At 38.4% G+C, this 20,029-nt stretch overlaps 1 protein-coding gene across 1 annotated transcript in view; it reads left to right on the top strand.

Annotated features, from left to right (window-relative positions):
* lpin2 (lipin 2) overlaps positions 1 to 20,029 on the top strand; it is a 98,158-nt gene that overhangs the window by 62,188 nt on the left and 15,941 nt on the right. The window contains exons 10-15 of the mRNA XM_048595822.1: positions 998 to 1,091; positions 5,226 to 5,295; positions 5,780 to 5,869; positions 6,505 to 6,575; positions 12,064 to 12,208; positions 17,399 to 17,547. Coding sequence (XP_048451779.1) covers positions 998 to 1,091; positions 5,226 to 5,295; positions 5,780 to 5,869; positions 6,505 to 6,575; positions 12,064 to 12,208; positions 17,399 to 17,547 — 619 coding nt within the window. The remainder of the gene's footprint in view (positions 1 to 997; positions 1,092 to 5,225; positions 5,296 to 5,779; positions 5,870 to 6,504; positions 6,576 to 12,063; positions 12,209 to 17,398; positions 17,548 to 20,029) is intronic.

Below are 20,029 nucleotides of genomic sequence, written 5' to 3'. Positions count from 1 at the left end.
GCTCGTGATTATGAAGCTACGTGAAGCAACCAATAGTATCCAGCTCTGCATTTGTTTTAACTGATGGTGGTATCAAACCAAACTATACTTTTAAACAGCTATCACAGTAATTTGTTGAACTATTATGATTTGATTTTTTTCCTTTATTATATGAATCATAAGAGGTCAATGGCACAAGTAAAGTGTAAAGTTTAAAACTAAAATAATAAAATTGAAGAAATGTGCACTGGGCAATGTAATGATCGAATTTCCCAGAATAGTTACATTACAGAATGGCTTCTTCCTGTTCTGTAACCATTCAGCCGTTCTTGCCTCTGGCTGTCCAAAAGAAGATCCATTCATCAAGATCCCCCACCCTTACTCTGTAGCTTTGCTTGTTCGTCCTTCTCAGATATTCCAATTCCCTATTGAATGTCTCGACTGATCCTGCCACTACCCCCACTCAAGTAATGCATTGCAGGTCCTAATGACTTGCTTTGTAACACAATTTTTCTTCGTTCTGACTTTGCTTTATTGTCAACTACCTTTTTAAGTCTGCGCCCTCTTGTTGTCAATTCTTTCCCCAATGGGTATGGTTTTTCCCTATCTCCTTTGTCCATATTTCTCAAATTTGAATTTGTACTCTGAATTTTTATCCAGTTTCAGTCATGTTGATGTGGGAAAACACTTGGTGTAGCCTGGGGGCTCCTGTCACTGGGGGAGAAAGCCAGAAGCCATGTTTAAAGGAAAAACTTAAATCAGTTCTTTTTGAACAGCTTGTAAAGATCAGCTGAAGTTTAGGATCATGTTTCATGATCCAGACGAATGTGGACATGGGAGTAACTGGATGAAAGTAGAATTCATCAACTCTCTTAACAAAGGAGGGCAGAAGGCAGCAAATCATTCATGTCTAATGTATTCAAAATCAATTCTAACTAATTGATAGGTCATGTCAAAAGGGACAATGATCATTTGAGATCAAAACACTTGTAAAATGGTATTTCACATTCTTTTGCAGAGAAATTCTTGCAACATCTTGTTACCTATCAGCAATTTGCAGAAAATCCTGGGATTATAGATGATCCTAACCTTGTTCTAAGAATTAATAACAGGTATAGAATGTGTGTGTGTGTATTTTGACTGAAACGTTTTATTTTAAAGCGCAGTTGGTTGTATGGTGCTGTCGTTGATTGTAGCAAACCGAAAGAAATTAAACAATTAAGCATCAGATAACCTTTCTCTTGTGTAGCGTTTAATCACTTAAAGTCATAGAGGTCTACAGCATGGAAACAGGCCCTTCAGCCCAACTTGCCCATGCTTACCAGGTTTCACATTTCAACTAGTCCCATTTGCCTGCGTTTGGTCCATATCCCTCCATACCTATCCCATCCATGTACTGTCTAAATGTTTCTTAAATGACAAAATTGTACTGTCTTCCACCACTACCTCCAGTAGCCTGGTCAAGATGCTCTCCACCCTTTGTGTGGAAAAAAATTGCCCCACTGCACCCTTTGTATCTCTCCCCTCTCACTTTAAACCACTTCTGAAGAAGGGTCTAGGCCTGAAACGTCAGCCTTCCTGCTCCTCTGCTGCTTGGCCTGCTGTGTTCATCCAGCTGTACACCTTGTTATCTCTTAAACCTATGCTGTTTTAGTGTTAGACTCCCCTACCTGGGAAAAAGCTGTTGGCTATCTATCTTAGCTATTCCTCTCATGGTCTTCTAGACCTCTGAGGTCACCCCTCAGTCTCCTACACATCTCCTTTATAATTCAAACTTTCCAGTTCAGATAGCATCCTAGTAAATCTTTTCTGCACTCTTTCTAGTTTAATAATATCCTATTTATAGTAGGGTGACCGGAATTGCACTCCATACTCCAAATGCGCCCTCACCAGCATCTTGTACAGCTGCAACAAAACGTCCCAACTCCTATACTCGGTACTCTGTCCAATGGAAGCAAGCATGCTGTGAAAGCCTTTTTCATCACCCTGCCTACATGTGACTCCATTTTCAAGGAGCTATGAACCTGTACCCCTAGATCTCTTTGTTCTATAACATTCCCTAAGGCCGTACCGTTGACTGTGTCAGCCCTGCCCTGGTCTGATTCGCGAAAATGCAACACTTTTATATAAATTAAACTTTGTCTGCCATTCCTGAATCCACTAGCCCAGTTGATCAAGATCTCACTGTATTCCCAGATAACCATCTTCACTGTCCACTATACCACCAATCTTGGTGTCATCTGCAAACTTACTAACAATACCTCCTAGGTTCTTATCTAAATGATTTATATAAATGACAAATAAGTGGACCCAGCTCTGATCCCACAGGCCTCCAGTTTGAAAAAAAACCCTCTACGACCACCCTCTGTCTTCTATTGTCAAGCCAATTTTGTACCCAGTTGGCTAGATCTCCCTGGATTCCATGAGATTTAACCTTACTCAACAACCTACCATGCAATACCTTGTCGAAGGCCTTGCAAAAGTCCATGTTGACAAGGTCTGTCCAACTGCCCTATTTACTTGGTCAACCTTTCAAAAAAACTCAATCAAATTCGTGAGAGACAATTTTCCATGTTCAGAGCCATGTTGACTATCCCAAATAAGTGCTCGCCTCTTCAACTGCCTATAGATCCTGTCTCTCAGAATCCCCTCTAACAACCTGCCCTACTTAGACATTTGCCTCACTAGTCTGCATTCCCCTGCAGCCTTTATTAAATAATGACACACCCTCCAATCTTCAAGTATTTCACCTGTGGCTGTTGACGTCTCTGCTAGGAGCCCCGCAATCTCCCCCTAGTCTCTCAAAATTCTGGAATATATTTCATCAGGTGCTAGGAATTTAACTACCTTAATGCGTTTTAAGACTTTCAGCACCACTTCTTCTGTCAAGTCATCACTGTCTATTTTCGCAAGTTCCCTGGCATCCACGTCTTTATGGTAAATACTGATGAGAAATATTCATTTAGGATCTCACCCACTTCTTGTGGCTCCGCACATAGACAACCTTGTTGATCTTTCTTTAAGAGGCCCTATTCACTCCCTAGGTATTCTTTTGACCTTCATGTACTTGTCGAATCTCTTGGGCAAATATGGTAAAGGACAATACAAAGCCATCTTGTGTCCCCTTTAACCTCCTGACTTCTCTCAACTGTACTCTGATACCCTCTGTAATCTTTGGAATTCACTTGATCCCAGCTGCCTTTTATGTCATATGTCGCCTTTTTTTGATCAAGGCCTCAATAACTCTAGTCATCAATGGTTCCCTACCTTTCACTCTAACAGGAACAGGTTGGCCCTGATCCCTCTAACTTGCCTTTGATAGCCTCCCACTTACCAAATGTCTCTTTGCCTGCAAAATGCCTCCCCCAAAAAACTTTTGAAAGTTCCTGTCTAAAACCATCGTGATTGGCCTAACCTCAATTTAGCAGTCCCAGTTAATGTTCGAAAAGTTTAATCTCATACTATTACAACCCTATTATTCTTGCAGCTATCTGCAATCTCCTTACATTATTTGCTCCTCAATCTCCCGCTCACTATTGGGAAGCCTTTAATACAATGTTATCGAAGTTATCTCCCCTTTTTTTTTTTTTTTGTCCTTTGGTTTGACCCATAGTTCTGCAATCTCTAAATTAAAATAGTGTACAACACATTTCTTTATTCTTCATAGTCATACAGCACGGAAACCAGACCCTTCAGTCTAACCCATCCATTCTGACCAGGTTTCTGAAGTAATCTAGTCCTATTTGCTTGTAATCATACCATATCCCTCTAAGCCTTTCCTCTTCTTGTACCTGCCCAAATGTCTTTTAAATGTTGTAACTGTACCAGCAGCTACCACGACTTCTGGCAGTTCATTCCATGTATGTGCCACTCTCTGGAAAAAGTTTTTCCTCATGTCCCTTTTAAATCTTTCCCCTCTCACCTTAAACCTATGCCTTCCAGTTTTGAATTCCCCCACCCTAGGGAAAAGACCTTTTTTGCCAATCACCTTATCTATGCCCTTCATGTTTCATAGATCTCTATAAAGTCACCCTTAGAACTCCTCCACTCCAGGGAAGATAATCCCAACCTACCCAGCCACTCCTAATAATTGAAACCCTCCATTCCCAGTAACATCCTTTGTAAATCTTATCTGCTTTCAGAAATTTCAAATTGAATAATATCCTTGCTGTAGCAGGGTGGCCAGAACTGCAAGCGGGGCTACAAAAGTGGCCTCACCAATGTCCACAACATGATGTCCAAACTCCTATACTTAATTCTCCTGCCAATGAAGGCAAGTGTGCCACTCACTGCCTTCACTATCTTGTCTACCTGTGACGCCACTTTCAAGGAACTATATACCTGAACCCCTAGATTTCTCTGTTCAACAGCATTCTGTAGGGTCCCACCATTAACTGTGAGAGTCCTGCCCTGGTTTTATTACGTTTGTTTTATTACATTTATCTAAATTAAACCCCATCTACAACACTTCACCCCATTGGTCCAGCTGATCAAGATCCCGTTGTACTCCTGAGGTAACCTTTTTCACTGCCGACCATGCCACCAATTTTGGTATCAGCCGCAAACTTACTAACCATGCTTCCTATATTCAAATCCAAAATGTTTATATAGTGGACTTAACATCAATCCCTTGGAACGCTGCTGGTCACAGGCCTCCAGCCTGAAAAACAGCCCTGTACTACCACCCTCTGTCTCCTACTATCAAGCCAATTTTTTGTATCCAATTGGCTAGCTGTCCCTGGATCCCACGTTATCTAATTTGAATCGTTGCCATCAGGGAAAGAAATAAAATTGGAAGAATATAGAAATATAACAAAAGAAGATCCAGAGTAAGATTTATTTATTCCTGGAATTAACTTATTCTTTAGAACAATGAACATTTTATTATCACTTTTGAGTCTATCATGAAGAATTCTATTGCAGATTGTTGCTGATGAGGATTATACCAGCTGGAAATGTTGAAGATCTCAAGTGTTTAAGCATTAGGAACAAAGGGACTTTTGTTTGTCTGTTTTGAACGTGTATGGCTCGATTTTAGAAATTGGTTCGTACTGCTGAGTTGCGGCGTGTTTCTTTTACGTAACCTTTTGATTAGCAAAACACTCCTTCAGCTTTGTTTCTAGGGTTCTTTCTGTAGGCAAAATTGTGATTTAGTCTTTTCCACACCATGCTTTTTTAATTGCAGCAATATTGTTTGAATTATCTTTTTCTCTGGAGTTACTTAAGCAAAATATTTAATTTTACAGATACTATAATTGGGCATTAGCTGCTCCCATGATTCTGAGCATGCAGGCTTTCCAAAAGTGCCTACCCAAGGTAAAAAAAAATTCATTCTCAAGATTGCCGAATTAATATTCCAGTTTGTGCTAATGGAGCAAGAGTCTAATTATAATTGGCAATGCAGCATTTGAGTAGTCACCTGCCTGCGTTATGAATGGAAGTCGTATCTTTTTAAAATCCATTATATTGATTGATCCATTACAATCTTCTGCTCTCCCTCTCCCATGAGAGAAGAAAGGATAGTGGTACTACCTGAACTCCATACTCAAACTGGCCAGCATGAATCTGATGGGCAAAATGGCTGCCTCCTGTGCTGTTACCATTCTGAATAGTAGGTGTAAATTTTAGTAATGTAAAACATTTTACTACAAATCAAGTAGACAAGCTCTAGATCTACTGAAATAAGAAAATATGCTAAATGTTGCACAAATTTGAATGGGGAACATTGTTTATGTTGAACTCTACTGTGAATGTAATATACCTTGATATTTTTTACAAAACATAGATTCTGTACCTATAGGCAACAATTGATGACTGGGTGAAAGGGAAGATGCCAAAGAAGTCTGGCAGGTGGTGGTTCTGGCGTAAGAAGGACAGTGCTGTCAAACAGGTATTATTGTCAATTTGTATCATGATGGAATAGGATAAATTTGAGTCTGTAATGGGTTATGCTTTGTTGAATTCAAAGAATTAGAGGTAAATCAATCAGCATTTTGAGTATTAGCTTCCAAATATTAATATTTTTCACCCTTATGACCAAATATGAACACCTACCATGAATTTTCAACATTTAGTATGCAAATTTGCATCAAACTTTTTTAAACTCTTAATGGAGATATCATGTAAGAAATATTTTAGACTTTGGTAACTGTGCTGAACGTAGTTATTTGTGACAAGCCCTAAGCTGGAAGACATCTGTTTTATCAGGATCTCACTCCCCTTGCCCTGGCAGGGTGGCTGCTAACACTTTTTCTATGCCTGTGACATGCAAACTGTGGTGGTCAGAAGACAGAGCTTTGGGTACTGGTGAATGTTTCTGTTGTCTACTAACTGGGCTACCATGTAGAAATTGACAACAGATCTCTCAAACGTGGTCAAGAAAAGAACACTTTTTTTGCAAAATGAGTGGATTAATTTATTGGTTGAATTGTGCTGATTTGTGTGGATGACTGGAAATAATCCAGTTTTTATTTTCCCATTTTGGTTTCTGTTATTATCTGTGTGTTATTATCTGTGTATTGGCAGCCTGAAACAAAACAAGAGAAATTGAATGAAAGCAGCAAACCTGATCAAAGCCAAAACTCTGCCATCAGCAGGTAAATCTTTATACAATAGCACAATGAACAACCATTATTTTAGTTATACTGCATTGAAGAGTCTTTTACATTCAGGATTTGTTGGTTTTAGTGGAGTTAACATTTTTTGCTCACCAAGTTATATGGGAAAGAACTATTTTTCTGTACCTCAAAGGTTTGACTCATGCCCGTAGAATAAAAGTAAACCTTGTACACATCCAGCAAGAACTCAAGTATTGTTGTTGTGAGGGTATAAGAGGAAGGAAGGTACTGACTGTGGAATAGAGATGATAGTTCTCTACACTCCTCTCCATTTTTGTCTTGTTTCTGTGTCACACCTTATTAGATTAGTATGTTGAAAATAAAATCCGGCCACTCCCAGTAATCATTACAAAAGTTAACATTTTTGAAAGAAATATGCAAAATCTACTGACTACCCGAAATTTTTTTCTTTCTAGGTTGATAGAAAGCACAGGCCAGGTTTCTGTACTTGACGAGAAATTATTATTTCATACAGGTTATTACATTCAAGCCAGAAGTAAGCTCGACAAATGAAAACTCTCAACCCCTTTTTAATAAACTCCCCTATCGCAAACACACAAACCTAAACAGAGACAGAACTCATGGGCTGAGGGAAAATTGGGAACACAGTTCCATCATCATTGTTCACAAAATTTGTTGGGTTGATTCCTGCTGATCTGAAGGCTTCTATTCAACTTACTTTTTTCCAAATGTTTCCACGAGTTTGCAAGAGGCACACAGGCTTTTTCGCTTATGAAAGGTTTCAGGCTTATCAAATTCAAAGTCAGAACTTGCAGCATCTGCAGCCAGAAAGATAAGCTGATTTTCTTCAGGTTTAAAGTAGCTTACTGCAGAGAACTGAGTAAGAGTCTTTTGCTGCCACAGACTTGCTGATTTCACGTCTGTGTCTCTGGTCTGACTAGCTTTTCACTGTCTTGCTGACACCCCAAGCCGATCCCCTTGTTGACCTTTTGTCATTGATGATTGGCCGTTAGTCCACACCAGTCTGCATTACTTGTGAGCAATCCCCTTGGCTTCAGTTCAGTTCATTTGCACACTGCTGGAACCCACTGCTGCACGAAGTGTTCACAAAAGGTATCAAATTCTTTACTTTCAAAACATACAGCCATCCTTGTAAATCCCTGGGTTTCAAAACAATTTGTTCACCCGTCAATCCACAGTTTCAAAAAGTACAAAAATAAACAGACACAGCCTTCACATTCGTCACTATCCACACTTGAAAGTAGGAAAGCTTTCAGAATCTGTGCCTGATTTTATTTTCCCTTCCCCCTCGATCACTTCCATACATAATTTAACATGAGTTAACTATTTAGCAGGGTGTTTCTTGGCTCGGACATAAGCCAGATTTTAACTCACTTGGTAACTATTGACGTACACTGTTTTAAGATTGGGCCTAGTGTGTCTCAGTAGGAATCTTCCAAGTAAGTTCAAAATAAATAGAATACTGAGGAATAAGTGATCATAATACCAATGAATTCCATGTTAATAAAAGCAAAATATTGTGGAAGTTGGAAATCTGGAACAAACTATGCTGGAGAAACCCAATAGATCTTGCAGTATCAGTGGAGAGAGAAACAGAGTTAAAGTTTTGAGTCTGGCATGACTTCAGAACTAAAATTATTGGAAAATTGGTTATTTCTTGTACTTTTGACAGACAGGAAGAGCAAGAGGGCATATGGTATAAGGGCCAAATGCAAAAGGGTTGTTGCTAGTGGAGGAAACAAAAAATGTAAAAAAGATCTAAGTTAAGTTGTGTAAGGGAGAGAATTAATTCTTTCTACTAAGTACAAAGTAAACAAGACCCAAGCGTGATACAGATGTGTTCCTATTAAGATCATTTGTTTGCCATTCTCCAGTCCCACAAGCATTTTTAACATAAAATCAGTTACATGGGTATGAATGGAGAGCTAACTAAGATTGATTGAGTCAACAGACTTAAATGGCATAAATAAATCATTGAAAACAAATAGACATCTCAAAATATTTAACATAAATTATTTTTAAAAGAGCACAAATTCAAAGAAAGTTCCATCCTTATTATTAAACAAGTTACTAATTCTGTTAATTTAAAGAAGCAGATTGTAACATTGCAAAGAGTGGTAGTAAGCATGAGGACCAACAAACCCAACAAAGGGCAACAGAAATGTTGATGGAAATAATATAATGTAAGAGTAAACTATCAAGGAGTATTAAAACTGATTTAACAACTTTTGCAAGTATATGAAAAGGAAGAGAGTATTAATGTGAATGTTGGTCCTTTAGAGGAACAGGAGATGCTATCATGGCATATGAGGAACTGGCAGAATATTGAACAAATGTTTTACATCTGTATTCACAGTAGACAATAAAAATTCTCTATTAGAAATAGAGCATAATAAAGGAGATAATAAAGTGAAACTTGTGGTTTTTAACATGAATCAGCAAAAAGGTTTTGGTAAAACTTAAGATAACAAAATCTGACCAGTCCTTGGCATCTATGGCCTGTATCCTAGAACTCCAAAAGAGAGAGCTGCAAAGATAATGGAAAATACTGATTATGATTTTACACCATGCTTTAGGTTTCAGAACATGGCAAATACGGCACTACTTTTCAAGAAAGCAGGGAGAGAAAACTTGAGGCCTACAGGCCAGTTAACACGACAACATTCATCAGCAAAATACTGGAAAACTGTTGAAAGAGTCTTACTTTGATTTTCTAAATTAATTATTACGATCAGACAAAGTCAGTATGGTTTTACAAAGGGGGCATCATGCTTGACAAATATATAGGACTTTTATGACACTATTATTATAGTTGAAGAGAACCAAAGGGATATTGCACACTAGATTTCCAAAAGACATTGGATAAATTGGAAAAGATTAATGCACAATATCAGGGCTCAGTTGAGAACCATATTTTAGCATTCTTGGATGTTTGATTAATGAATAGGAAGTAAAGAATAGGGATAAATAGGGCATTTTTCAAATTGATATGCTGTGACTAATAGAGTACTTCATGGATAAATGCTGGGGCCTTAGCTATTTGCAATTGCAATTAATGACCTGGACAAAGGGATAGTGTAATTTATTTAAAGTGAGTTGAAATGTAAGCTGTAAAGAGGATAGAGGCTGCAGAGATATGGACAAGAGACTAAGTGACAAGGTAGTAATATAATTTTGAAAAGTACAGCGTTATTCATTTGGACATTAGAATGTAAAATCATAATCTACTTTAAGGTGAACAACTGCTCTCATTCAGAGGGACTTGGGTGCATGTGTACAAGGAGCACAAAGTTAGCATGCCAATGCAGTGAGCATTTTTAAAGGCAAGTTGACCTTTTATTGCAAGGGAAGTGGAGGACAAGAATAAGCAATGTTTTGTTATAATTGTACAGAAGAGTTGGTAATATTACACATGAACTAGGAGCCCAGGATCTAGGCAATAGGCCATTTGGCCCCTCGAGCCGCCTCTGCCATCTAATATGGTTGTGGCTGATTTGTTTGTGCTTTGAATTCCACATTCCTGTCTCCTCCTAATAATCTTTGATTCCCTTGCCTAATGAGAATCAATCTACCTCCACCTTTTTGAAATATTCAATGGCCCGAATCTGTACCACCACTCCACAGAAGCAGAGTTTCAAAGCTTCTCAACCATCTGAAGGAGGGGGAGAAATTCTCATTTTTGTTCTAAAAAGGCTACTCATTGATTTCAAACACTGTCCCCTAGTTCTGAACTCGTCAGCAAGAGGATATAACCTTTCCACATTGTCAAGGCCATTTGGGTCTTGTATGCTTCGATCAAATCACTCCTCCTAAACAAGGAGTGTTTATGAGCATCTTATTCATCCTTTCCTCATAGGACAACTGATGCATTCTAGGATCAGTCTAGTAAACCTCCAATTTATGTATATTTTTCTTTTATTAAGACGACCAAACTGCTCAGAATATTCAAGATGTTGTTTCAACAATGTCCTGGATAACTGCAGTGTTTTATCCTTACTTTTCAGTTCAGTTCCTTTCACAAAGGAATAGTTTCTATCAGCCACGTGAATTACTTGCTGTACTTGCATTTTTATTTTTTGTAATTCGTGCATTAGAAAACTTGTGTCTTTCTGCATTTCAGAATTCTGCTGTCCATGTCTGGTTAAGTGATACTCTGCTTTCTTCTTTCTGCTAAAAGGTTCACTTCACACTTCTCCACATTATATGCTAATCTCCAGACTTTTGCCCATTCAGTCAATCTATCAATATCAGTCTTCAACCTCCTTGCATCCTCTTCATAATATGCTTACTTACCTATCTTTGTCCTGCACAGATACCTGCAAGATTCCACTTGTCACATTCTTCTAAACAGAAAAAAAAAAACTCATTTATGCTACAGGAATACTCTGGACAATTTTGGTCTGCACCCATAAGGAATTATTTGCATTGGAGCCACTGTACGAAAGTTTAAAGATTGGTTTGTGGGATGCAGATTGATTTATACTGAGAGTTTGAGTAAATTAGGCTTTTGATTCTGGAGTTCGGTAAAATGAGACTTAATGTAATTCAAAACATACAAGATTCAAGAGAGACTTGACTGGATAGACAGCGAGAGGTTCTGTTTACTGGAGAACCTAAAATACAGAGCACAGCCTCCGGGTAAGGGGCAGTGAGAGCAGGCAGCCCGAGGTGGCGGCGGTGGGAGCAGAAACAGGCTGCAAGGCAGCAAGTGCAGGCAGGCTGGGTGGGGGAGGTCGAGTCCTTGTGAGGAGTGTGAGTGCAGCATGGCTACATGCTTGTGCACTGGTGTTGGACTGTTAATTGTGTTTCTTTGCTTTTTCACTTTTCAGTAAGAAGGACTGTACTGTTTAACTTCTTAAACTTTGTTTTCTTTTATTTTTCTGCTTTTGTACCATGATTCTGTACTTGGGTACCTTTTATACCTAAGATGGCACCTTAAGTGGTGACTTGTAAACTTTTCACTGTACTCACGTGAGTACATGTGATAAGAAACCTAATTCAATTCAATCACTTAAGACTGAGATAAGGAAACATTTCTTCATTCAAAAGGTTGCAAATATTCACAATTCTCTAGCCCAGGGAATTATGACTGTTCCATCATTGAATATACGTTATACCAAGAGAGCAGTTCCTGGTGAAGGATGTATTACTATTTTGTGTTTCTGATGATCACAGATTCATGTGAAAAAACCTACAAAGAATCTGTGTAAGAGTAGTGAATGTTTGATTCACAATGACTACTGACTATGGTTATATTTGATTTTTTTAAAATTCTGTAGCTTTATGGATTGAATTGAAAAAATTATTACCATTTCTTTACATCAGAAAGTGTTTAATATTCATGAGATCTGCGACTGTACTGAAAACCAGTTGTGGAACCATTCCTATTGTGAATTTTTTTTTCTGGAAGTCATAAATTCATGCATGGTTATTGCCACCATTTCAGGCAGTGTTTTGTTTCTCCTTTTTATAATTGTTTGATAAGATCCAAAGAAGGAGACTCCTCTAGTGATGAAGACTCCACTAACACAAATGAACCAAAAGTGAGTGACACAAAATTATCAGACAACTCAAATCAGGGATGTTCCATCTCTTACAAGAAGTCTCTGAGATTATCCTCAGAACAAATTGTAAGTATTTTTCTCATTATTTGATTTGCCCATTTTGGTAATTAGAATTATGTACAGGTAAAGTACTGCTATGCCTGGACAATTGATCTTTTTGTTAATTCTGTATAGACTACCTAAACTTCAGAAGTGGATGAATTAATTAACTGGCTGTTACTCAAACATACATGCTCTTTCATTGTACTGACCTGCAGTCATAAGGGCCAAGTATGCTAAAGTTATTTAAATGCTCTATTGTAAATATGTTTACTTTCTAAAATATAAACATACAAAATAATTGATTTGTATATAATCTATAAGATGAAATACTTTCTTAATAATAGACCAATAAATAAACATCTAAAATCATTGTTTAGTTTCTAAGGACTTTTAAAACAAGGCTCATAAAAATGAGTTTTGATTGAAATTGCAGGAAGCATTCCCCTTATACTGACCAACATTTTCAATGTTCTCCAGGTACAGGCATGATATCATTTAGTTGTCTATGTTGTACAGTTTTGTTTTTTTTAAGGGTGAGCTGAGTAATTACAAGCCTAACTTCATTTGTGGGCAAATTACTGGGAAAAGAATTTGAAAGAAAGTATTCGAGTATGGGTTAATTGAGGAAAGTGGGCACTGATTAGTGAGAGCAAAGTTGTCTGACTAAGTTGATTAGTTTTTGAGGGGACAGAGTTGATGAGAATAGCACATTAGATGGAGTTGACATAGACTTTAGTAAGGCATTTGAAAAGGTCCCAAATGACAGACTGGCAAGAAGAGTAGACACTTATGATTCTCAAAAAGGAGGCATGTCAGGTATAGATAAGTGGGATCAAGTAAATCTCTTGAAGAGGGGTGTAGGGGCATTCTTGACGGAGATTGGAAGGGCATTAAGATCAATATGACTTAGCTTTGGCAGATAAGAATAATCCAGAGAGATTCTACAATACATTTCAGAGCAAATTAGCAACTAGGGAGAGGTTAGGGTCACTTGAAGATCAAGGAGATTGGCTATGTGTGGAACCACAGGAGGTGGGAGAGATACTAAACGAATATTTTGTGTCACTATTTACTGTGGAGAAAGCCATGGAGGCTAGGGAAATCAGAGGAGGTGGAGAATAAATATTGATGGCTTGAAAATAGTCCACATTACAGAAGAGGTGGTGCTGGAGGCCTTAAAAAATCAAAGGTGGCTAAACCTCCAGTGTATGGTAGGACTTCATATGAAACTAGGAAAGAAATTATAGGGCCCCTAGCAGGGATGTTTGTATCATGTACAGCTGTGGGTGAGAGTGGCCAGTGTGGTGCCTTTATTTAAGAAAAGCTGCAAGGAGAAGCCTGGAAACTCGAGACTCATGAGTCCAACATCAGTGGTGAGTACATTGTTAGAGGGGATTCTGAGAGATGGAATTTACATGCATTTGGAGAGGCAATGACTGATTAGGGACGTTCAGCATGGTTTTGTGTATGGAAAACCATGTCTGAGAAACTTGATTTGTTTTATTTTGAGGATATGACTGTTGAAGGGATTTCAGAGGAATCTGAGTCCTGTGTTCAGTAGCACAGATCTTTATTTGGAGCTCTTTTACCACACGTAGGAGAGGCTAGAGGCCGCTCTGAATCTGGCTTTGATGTGGAGCCCAGTTGCTGACTTAATCACAGCTCAGGTCAGAGGCCAGTGACACTCTAGCTTTCCCAATAAACTACAGGATATTTATAAATACTGTGTCACAATGGTTAAATGCAACATTGACATCAGTGCTTGCCACATGCCCTCTGACCTTACACACCCAATCCTGTGGATACCGATCAATGATGGACAACTTCATGGTCCACCTTTAGGTTCTGCCATCACCTAGTGATGTTTGCCAGACTCCCTATCACCTGTCCTTGCGCTCTTACAGTTAATGACCACTTTTTCCAACACCAATTGTTATGTCCCTTCCTGGACATTTTGCCAGCCACATCATGTACTTGCTTATTACTCATGACTTTTCAAATTCAGTCGTGCACTTCCTATCCCTTGTTGATCTTAGTACAGAAGATTTTAAAAAATGTTGATTTCTGCCAAGTGTTACAATATTTGAAAATTCAGCCCTAATATAGTTACTTACAAAGTTATACATAGTTATACCTAATAATATGATTCTGTGTCAAAGCCAACAGTTTTGGGAACAGCTTCCCTCTTATCTTACTTGCAAAGTGGCAGTTGTTTATTCTCTTGGTCATAGCAACCCTGTTTTAAAATTGTTTCTGCTCCACATAGCTACGTTATTTGTTTCTTGGTACTCTGAGGTTATCTTGTTTATACCTTTTGTTGTAATCTTGCTGACGAAGAAATAAGTTTCTTGAAAGGTGTTTATCAAAACTAGTCTCCTACATCCAAGGCTAACTGCCTTCAGAAATTTAATTCCCTAATATCTAAAAATTTAAATTTCTATTCTTGGACGAATGTGTCTACTCTAATATGTGATTATAAAGCCTCATCTCAAGTAGGTCAATTTTTCCCTTTCTGTTTCAAATAAAAGTCAGAAATCTCAAATTGGATGGTTATCAGAGTCTTACTGTTTTGCATTCTAGTCCCATCTTACTAAGACTCAGGCATTTTGTCTGTCTGTGAAGGCCATGATTTGAGCTATGTGAAATGCTACATCAGCTAAAATTTTCTTAGCTGGTTTCTTTTTAACTTTGATAAACAATCAAATAGCCATTTTGTCACATTCAGCCATGACAACTACAACAGTGACCAGGAAGATAGATGAGGGTAGAGAGGTAGATGTTGTCTACATGGACTTGAGTAAAGCCTTTGATAAAAATTCCACGTGGTAGACTAGTTAGTAAAGGTAGATCACATGGGATTCAGGAGAGCTTGCCAACTGAATACAAAATAGTCTTGACAGTAGGAGACAGCGTGAAGGTGGAGGGTTGCTTGTCAGAATGGAGGTATATGACCAGTGGTGTTCCAGAGGGATCCGTGCTGGGTCCACTGTTGTTTATCGTTTATATAAACAATTTGGATAAGAATTTCGGAAGCATGATTAGTAAGTTTGCAGATCACACCAAAATTGGTGGTATAGTGGACAATGAAGGTTATCGAAGATTACAAAGGGATTTTGATCAATTGAGCTGGGTCAAGGAGGGGCAGATGGAGTTAAATTTGGATAAATGCAAAGTTTGGTAAGATTTTGATAAGATGAACAAGGGCAGGACTCGTACAGATAATATGGCCCTGGGGAGTGTTGTCGAATAGAGAGACCTAAAGATTCAGGTGCATAATTCTTTGAAAGTTGCATCGCAGGGTGGTACCGAAGGAGTTTGGCATGTTTGCCTTCATTGCTAGGAGCATTGAGTATCAGACTTGAGATGATACTGTGGCTGTACAGGATATTGGTGAGGCTACTTTTGGAGTACTGTGTACAGTTCTGGTTGACCTGCCATGGGAAGGATATTATTAAATTAGAGAGTGCAGGAAAGATTTACAGTGATGTTACCAGGATTTGAGGGTTTGAATTAAAAGGAGAGGTTGGATACATTGGTTGTTTTCCCTGGAGTGTAGGAGGCTGAGGGGCATCTTATAGAAGTTTATAAAATCATGAGGGGCATAGATAAGAAGATCATGAAAAATCTTTTCCCTAGCGTAGGGGAGTTCAAAACTAGAAGGCATATTTTTAAGGTGAGAAGAGAAAGATTTAAACTGGATCAGAGCGGCAACTTTTTCCGCACAGAAGCTGGTTCATATGTGGAATGACCTGCCAGAGGAAGTGGTAGATGTAGGTACAGTGACAACATTTAAAAGACCTGGGCAGATACATGAATAGGAAAGGGAGGGATATGGGCCAAACTCAGACAAATGGAACTAGTTTAGTTTGCGAATTTGGGTAAGCATGGACTGAAGGGTCTGTTTCTGTGCTCTATGACTCTAGATTCAACTGCGGTTATAGTCAAAGTTGGGCTTGGTTGTCAATAGGTTTTTTTGTCTGTGATATCTATTAATGGTTGTGTAGTTAAATGTAGGGAGTGTAAGTAATTTGCACTTGCTGTAAAGGTTGGCTGAAGGAGTATTAAAATATAGGGAGTTATCACTGCACTGGGCAAGTCAGTACAAAAGTGGCAAATAGAGTCTATTTTGGAGAAATTGAAGATGATGCATTTGTGAAGGACACGAGAGGGAATACACAACAAATAGTAGAATGTTGAGGTGTAGTGAAATCTTTGGAGTGTGTGCTTTCAGAGATCTGAAAGTAGCAAGACAAGTATAGTAAGGTGGTTACAGCAGCATATGGGGAAAAGTTGCCTTTTTTCACCAGGACCCACTACGCAAGGGCAGGGTGGTGATCCTAGGACTGCATAAAGCCTTGGTTATATTATAGTTAGAGGACTGTGTAAAACTCTGATCACCACTTAACACAAAGAATGTGATCAGTAGAGAGGGTGTGGCAAAAACTTACTGGCACATTGCTGGGACTGCAGAATATTAGCTTTGAGGAGCCATAAGATGGGTTGGAAACATTTTATTTGAAGCAGAGGAAACTGAGCAGAAGTTTTATTGAGGTGCAAGAAATTATAAGGCCCCAGATAGAAAGAACCTACTTAAGTCAATAGAAAAGAGGGCAGAACTTTAAAATAATTATTAGTTAGTCGTGCTGAACTTTAATATTGCTGAAAATATAGACATTTTAACAAAGCTTTTCATCTCCCCCTCGCAGGATAGTTTTCAGGAATCACCAATCTAAACAGAACATCCTCCTCCTGGGCTGTAAATTTTGAAAATACTGTTATTGCTCAGTTCAACCAAGCATTGAACCGACCAATGTAGAGTAGAAACACTACATGTTTGATGTTCAAGCTGAAATTGTCCTGAAGGGCAAGGCATTCTGTAACACAGGATAAATTTTTTAAAAATCAACTTGGAATCGTAATCCCCATACTGCTTTTCTTGTGGGTATGGATATTACTTATGGGCACTTTGAGCCCCTTAATAACAAATATCATGCTGGCGCTTGCCATTCAGGCTAACACTTGAAAAATAGTCATTTGGTCAGACTGCCGGACTATGGTGCTAGACAAGAACTCCCCAGTGTCTTGAGGGATAGTGAAACTTGGGATGCAGAATTTTAAAAGAAACAAATTGGAGGGCAATCATCATGCAGAATGTTTGTTTGTTATTTTTTTAATTTTAAATTTTCTTGTGTGTGTGTATGTGTATAATCATAGGCAAGCCTTAAACTGAAAGAGGGGCCAAATGATGTGGTGTTTAGTATAACAACTCAGTATCAAGGTACCTGTCGCTGTGAAGGGACTATATACCTATGGAACTGGGATGATAAAGTCATCATATCCGATATTGATGGAACCATTACGAAGTAGGTTTTGTATATGAAACTACTTGTCTTTTAAAAATTATTTTCTTTAGATCTATGTATCTGTACACTCTCTATTTAGGATAATAAATTGCTTTAAAGAACTTCTTAAATGGAAAATTTTGCATGAACAAATATAATTTATTTAGATTTAGTCCCTGATTATGTATGATGGTTAATTCATAATGTAGTATGCTGCATAATATGACTTAAAAGTATATTCAGTTACTAGTCCAGAATTTTGTCTCTGTAAACCTCAGACTAGAATTTACATTTACATATCCCCTTTCTTGCCAGACTCTGCATGTTTCTCAATTAACTGTTTCCTTAGTCACAAATTAATTTCTGTATTAATTAACCACTTAAACATATGCAGCAGGCTCCATGACACTGAAAAATCTGTCTGATTTTTGCACTTCTTGCTAATTTGTTTGTTGAACTGCCTTCTCTCTTTTTATAGCCTTACTGTGCTTTGTAGTATTCATTAATCCCACCCTTTTGAACTTTGTATGATCCAGTTTTTCTTCTGTTCTGCCTCATTGTGTCTTTTTTCAGTATCCATAACCCTCAGAGTCATTCTATAGCGACACACTGAACAGCTTCTCACAGTGAAGTTTTTAAGTTTCCACTCAACAGAACCAGGATTTTCAAAAGGTCATCTGCTTTATAGCTCTGTTCTCTTCTCCATTACTGTTTGTATCTGTTCTGAATTGTTCGTGTGCATGTGCAGTGTTTTGAATTTTCCCTCATTTGTGCTCCCCTTTTCTTGGCCACTGTGGGGCCATGAATCCTTGGCTCTTCAAACCCCTAAGTACTAGGATAGTTTTTCCTCTGATCTACAAATCTATTAGGGTTAGGAGAAGATTCCCTCATTTTTGTCTGGGTGCCTACCATGGATATGGAGGTGGAAGAATTATCATTGAGAATCACTGCATTCTTGTCAACGAACTGCCTGACTCATCAGCCCTGTCTATTAAGCTAGGACAGTCGGGGATATTTTGCATGGAGTCATAGCATTTTTCAAGCTTGGAAAGAGTTATTTGGCTCATCATGTCCACACTAGCCATCAAACATCCATTTGTTCTAATCCCATTTTCTAGCAGTTTACCCATAGACTTTACATTTCAATTATTCATCTAAGTATGAAGGCTTCCAGTGGCCAGTATTGCTCCACTCACTCAATATTCTGTCTTGTCAGTGAATCACAAAAGAAGGCTTTGGAGTCTTGTAACCTGGGTGTTTCCTCCCCAATCGCACATTCACTATAAAGATGATCTAGTCAAGGTTTTAACTATGACTGGCTGCAGTAACTGTTAAAGAATGTAGAACCTGCTAGTAGTGCCCTTGCTGTCCAGTAATTTGTATCTTTCTAATTTTCCCAATAACATGATGATGAAGAAAGAACCCCATCTCATAATTTACAGTGCAATGTATTAGTTAATTGCACAGAATAACAGTCCTAATCTGTGTTAGAAAGGTACAAAGTAGCACAAGCAAATAGGAAGACCATTTAAGAAGTTCATAAGTAGTTAATTACTCAAAGTTTGTTTATCAAAATCTGCATTGATGTCAAAACAATATTTTTTCCAAAAGAAATGAAAGCAATAGTGCAGTTAAGACTGCACACACAAATATTTCAATTTTCTGGGGCTTGGGGAGAGTAGTGAGAGGTGGGGAGTTTAGAAACCTGTGAATGGCAACTTTTTATTCCCTCCTGTAATGTTCAGTGCTCCTGCAATTCAAATCTTGGCGACGTATGTTTAAATGACCATGTACTAAATGGCAACCTGCTCTCCTCTGCTGCTGCTGCTACAAACGTACCTTTTATGGCAAAAACCATTTTTGCTGAAAAATGGGTAAACCATACCATTTCTCAAATTGCGCATGAATTATATTGATTTCTTTTTCTTTGGCTTACCTGGTGATCAATCTTCACCAGTCAAGTAGCCAGATATTTCTGCAAGCTATCCCCCACAGGTAATCTTTTAGTGGAAGGGTTACTATTTGGTTTGAATTCATTAAATCACTGCTGTTACCACCGCTTTGTCATTTGCGTCTTCACCTTCATGAAGTAGTTGTGATGCTTACAATAAGGAGGGACTGCCCACTCCATTACAAGATACCAGTAACTTGACTTATAAACTAAAAAAACTATGTTCACCAGAATGTGTTCCAGACATTTGCCCCACATCCATCAGTGTTTGCTCTTTGTTTATGCGATGGATATTAATAGCATGATGGGAGGATCTGAACAAAGAAAGATACAGCACAGGAACAGGCCCATCAAGCCTGCATCGATTCCTAATCCCTATTTAGACCCACTAATTACCCATGTGCAGTTTCTGTCCCTCTGTTCGCCTCCCGTTCATGTGTCTAACAAAATATGCCTTAAACAATGCTGATGTGACTACTTCTACCACCTGCACTGGCAGTGCATTCCAGGCACCCTACCACCCTATGTGAAAACCTTTCCTGTACTTCTTGA

Source organism: Rhincodon typus, chromosome 4, assembly GCF_021869965.1.
Source record: "Rhincodon typus isolate 14 chromosome 4, sRhiTyp1.1, whole genome shotgun sequence".
Taxonomy (NCBI): domain Eukaryota; kingdom Metazoa; phylum Chordata; class Chondrichthyes; order Orectolobiformes; family Rhincodontidae; genus Rhincodon; species Rhincodon typus.
The sequence above is the reverse complement of the archived record's forward strand: the minus strand, read 5'-3'. Positions and strand labels throughout refer to the sequence as shown.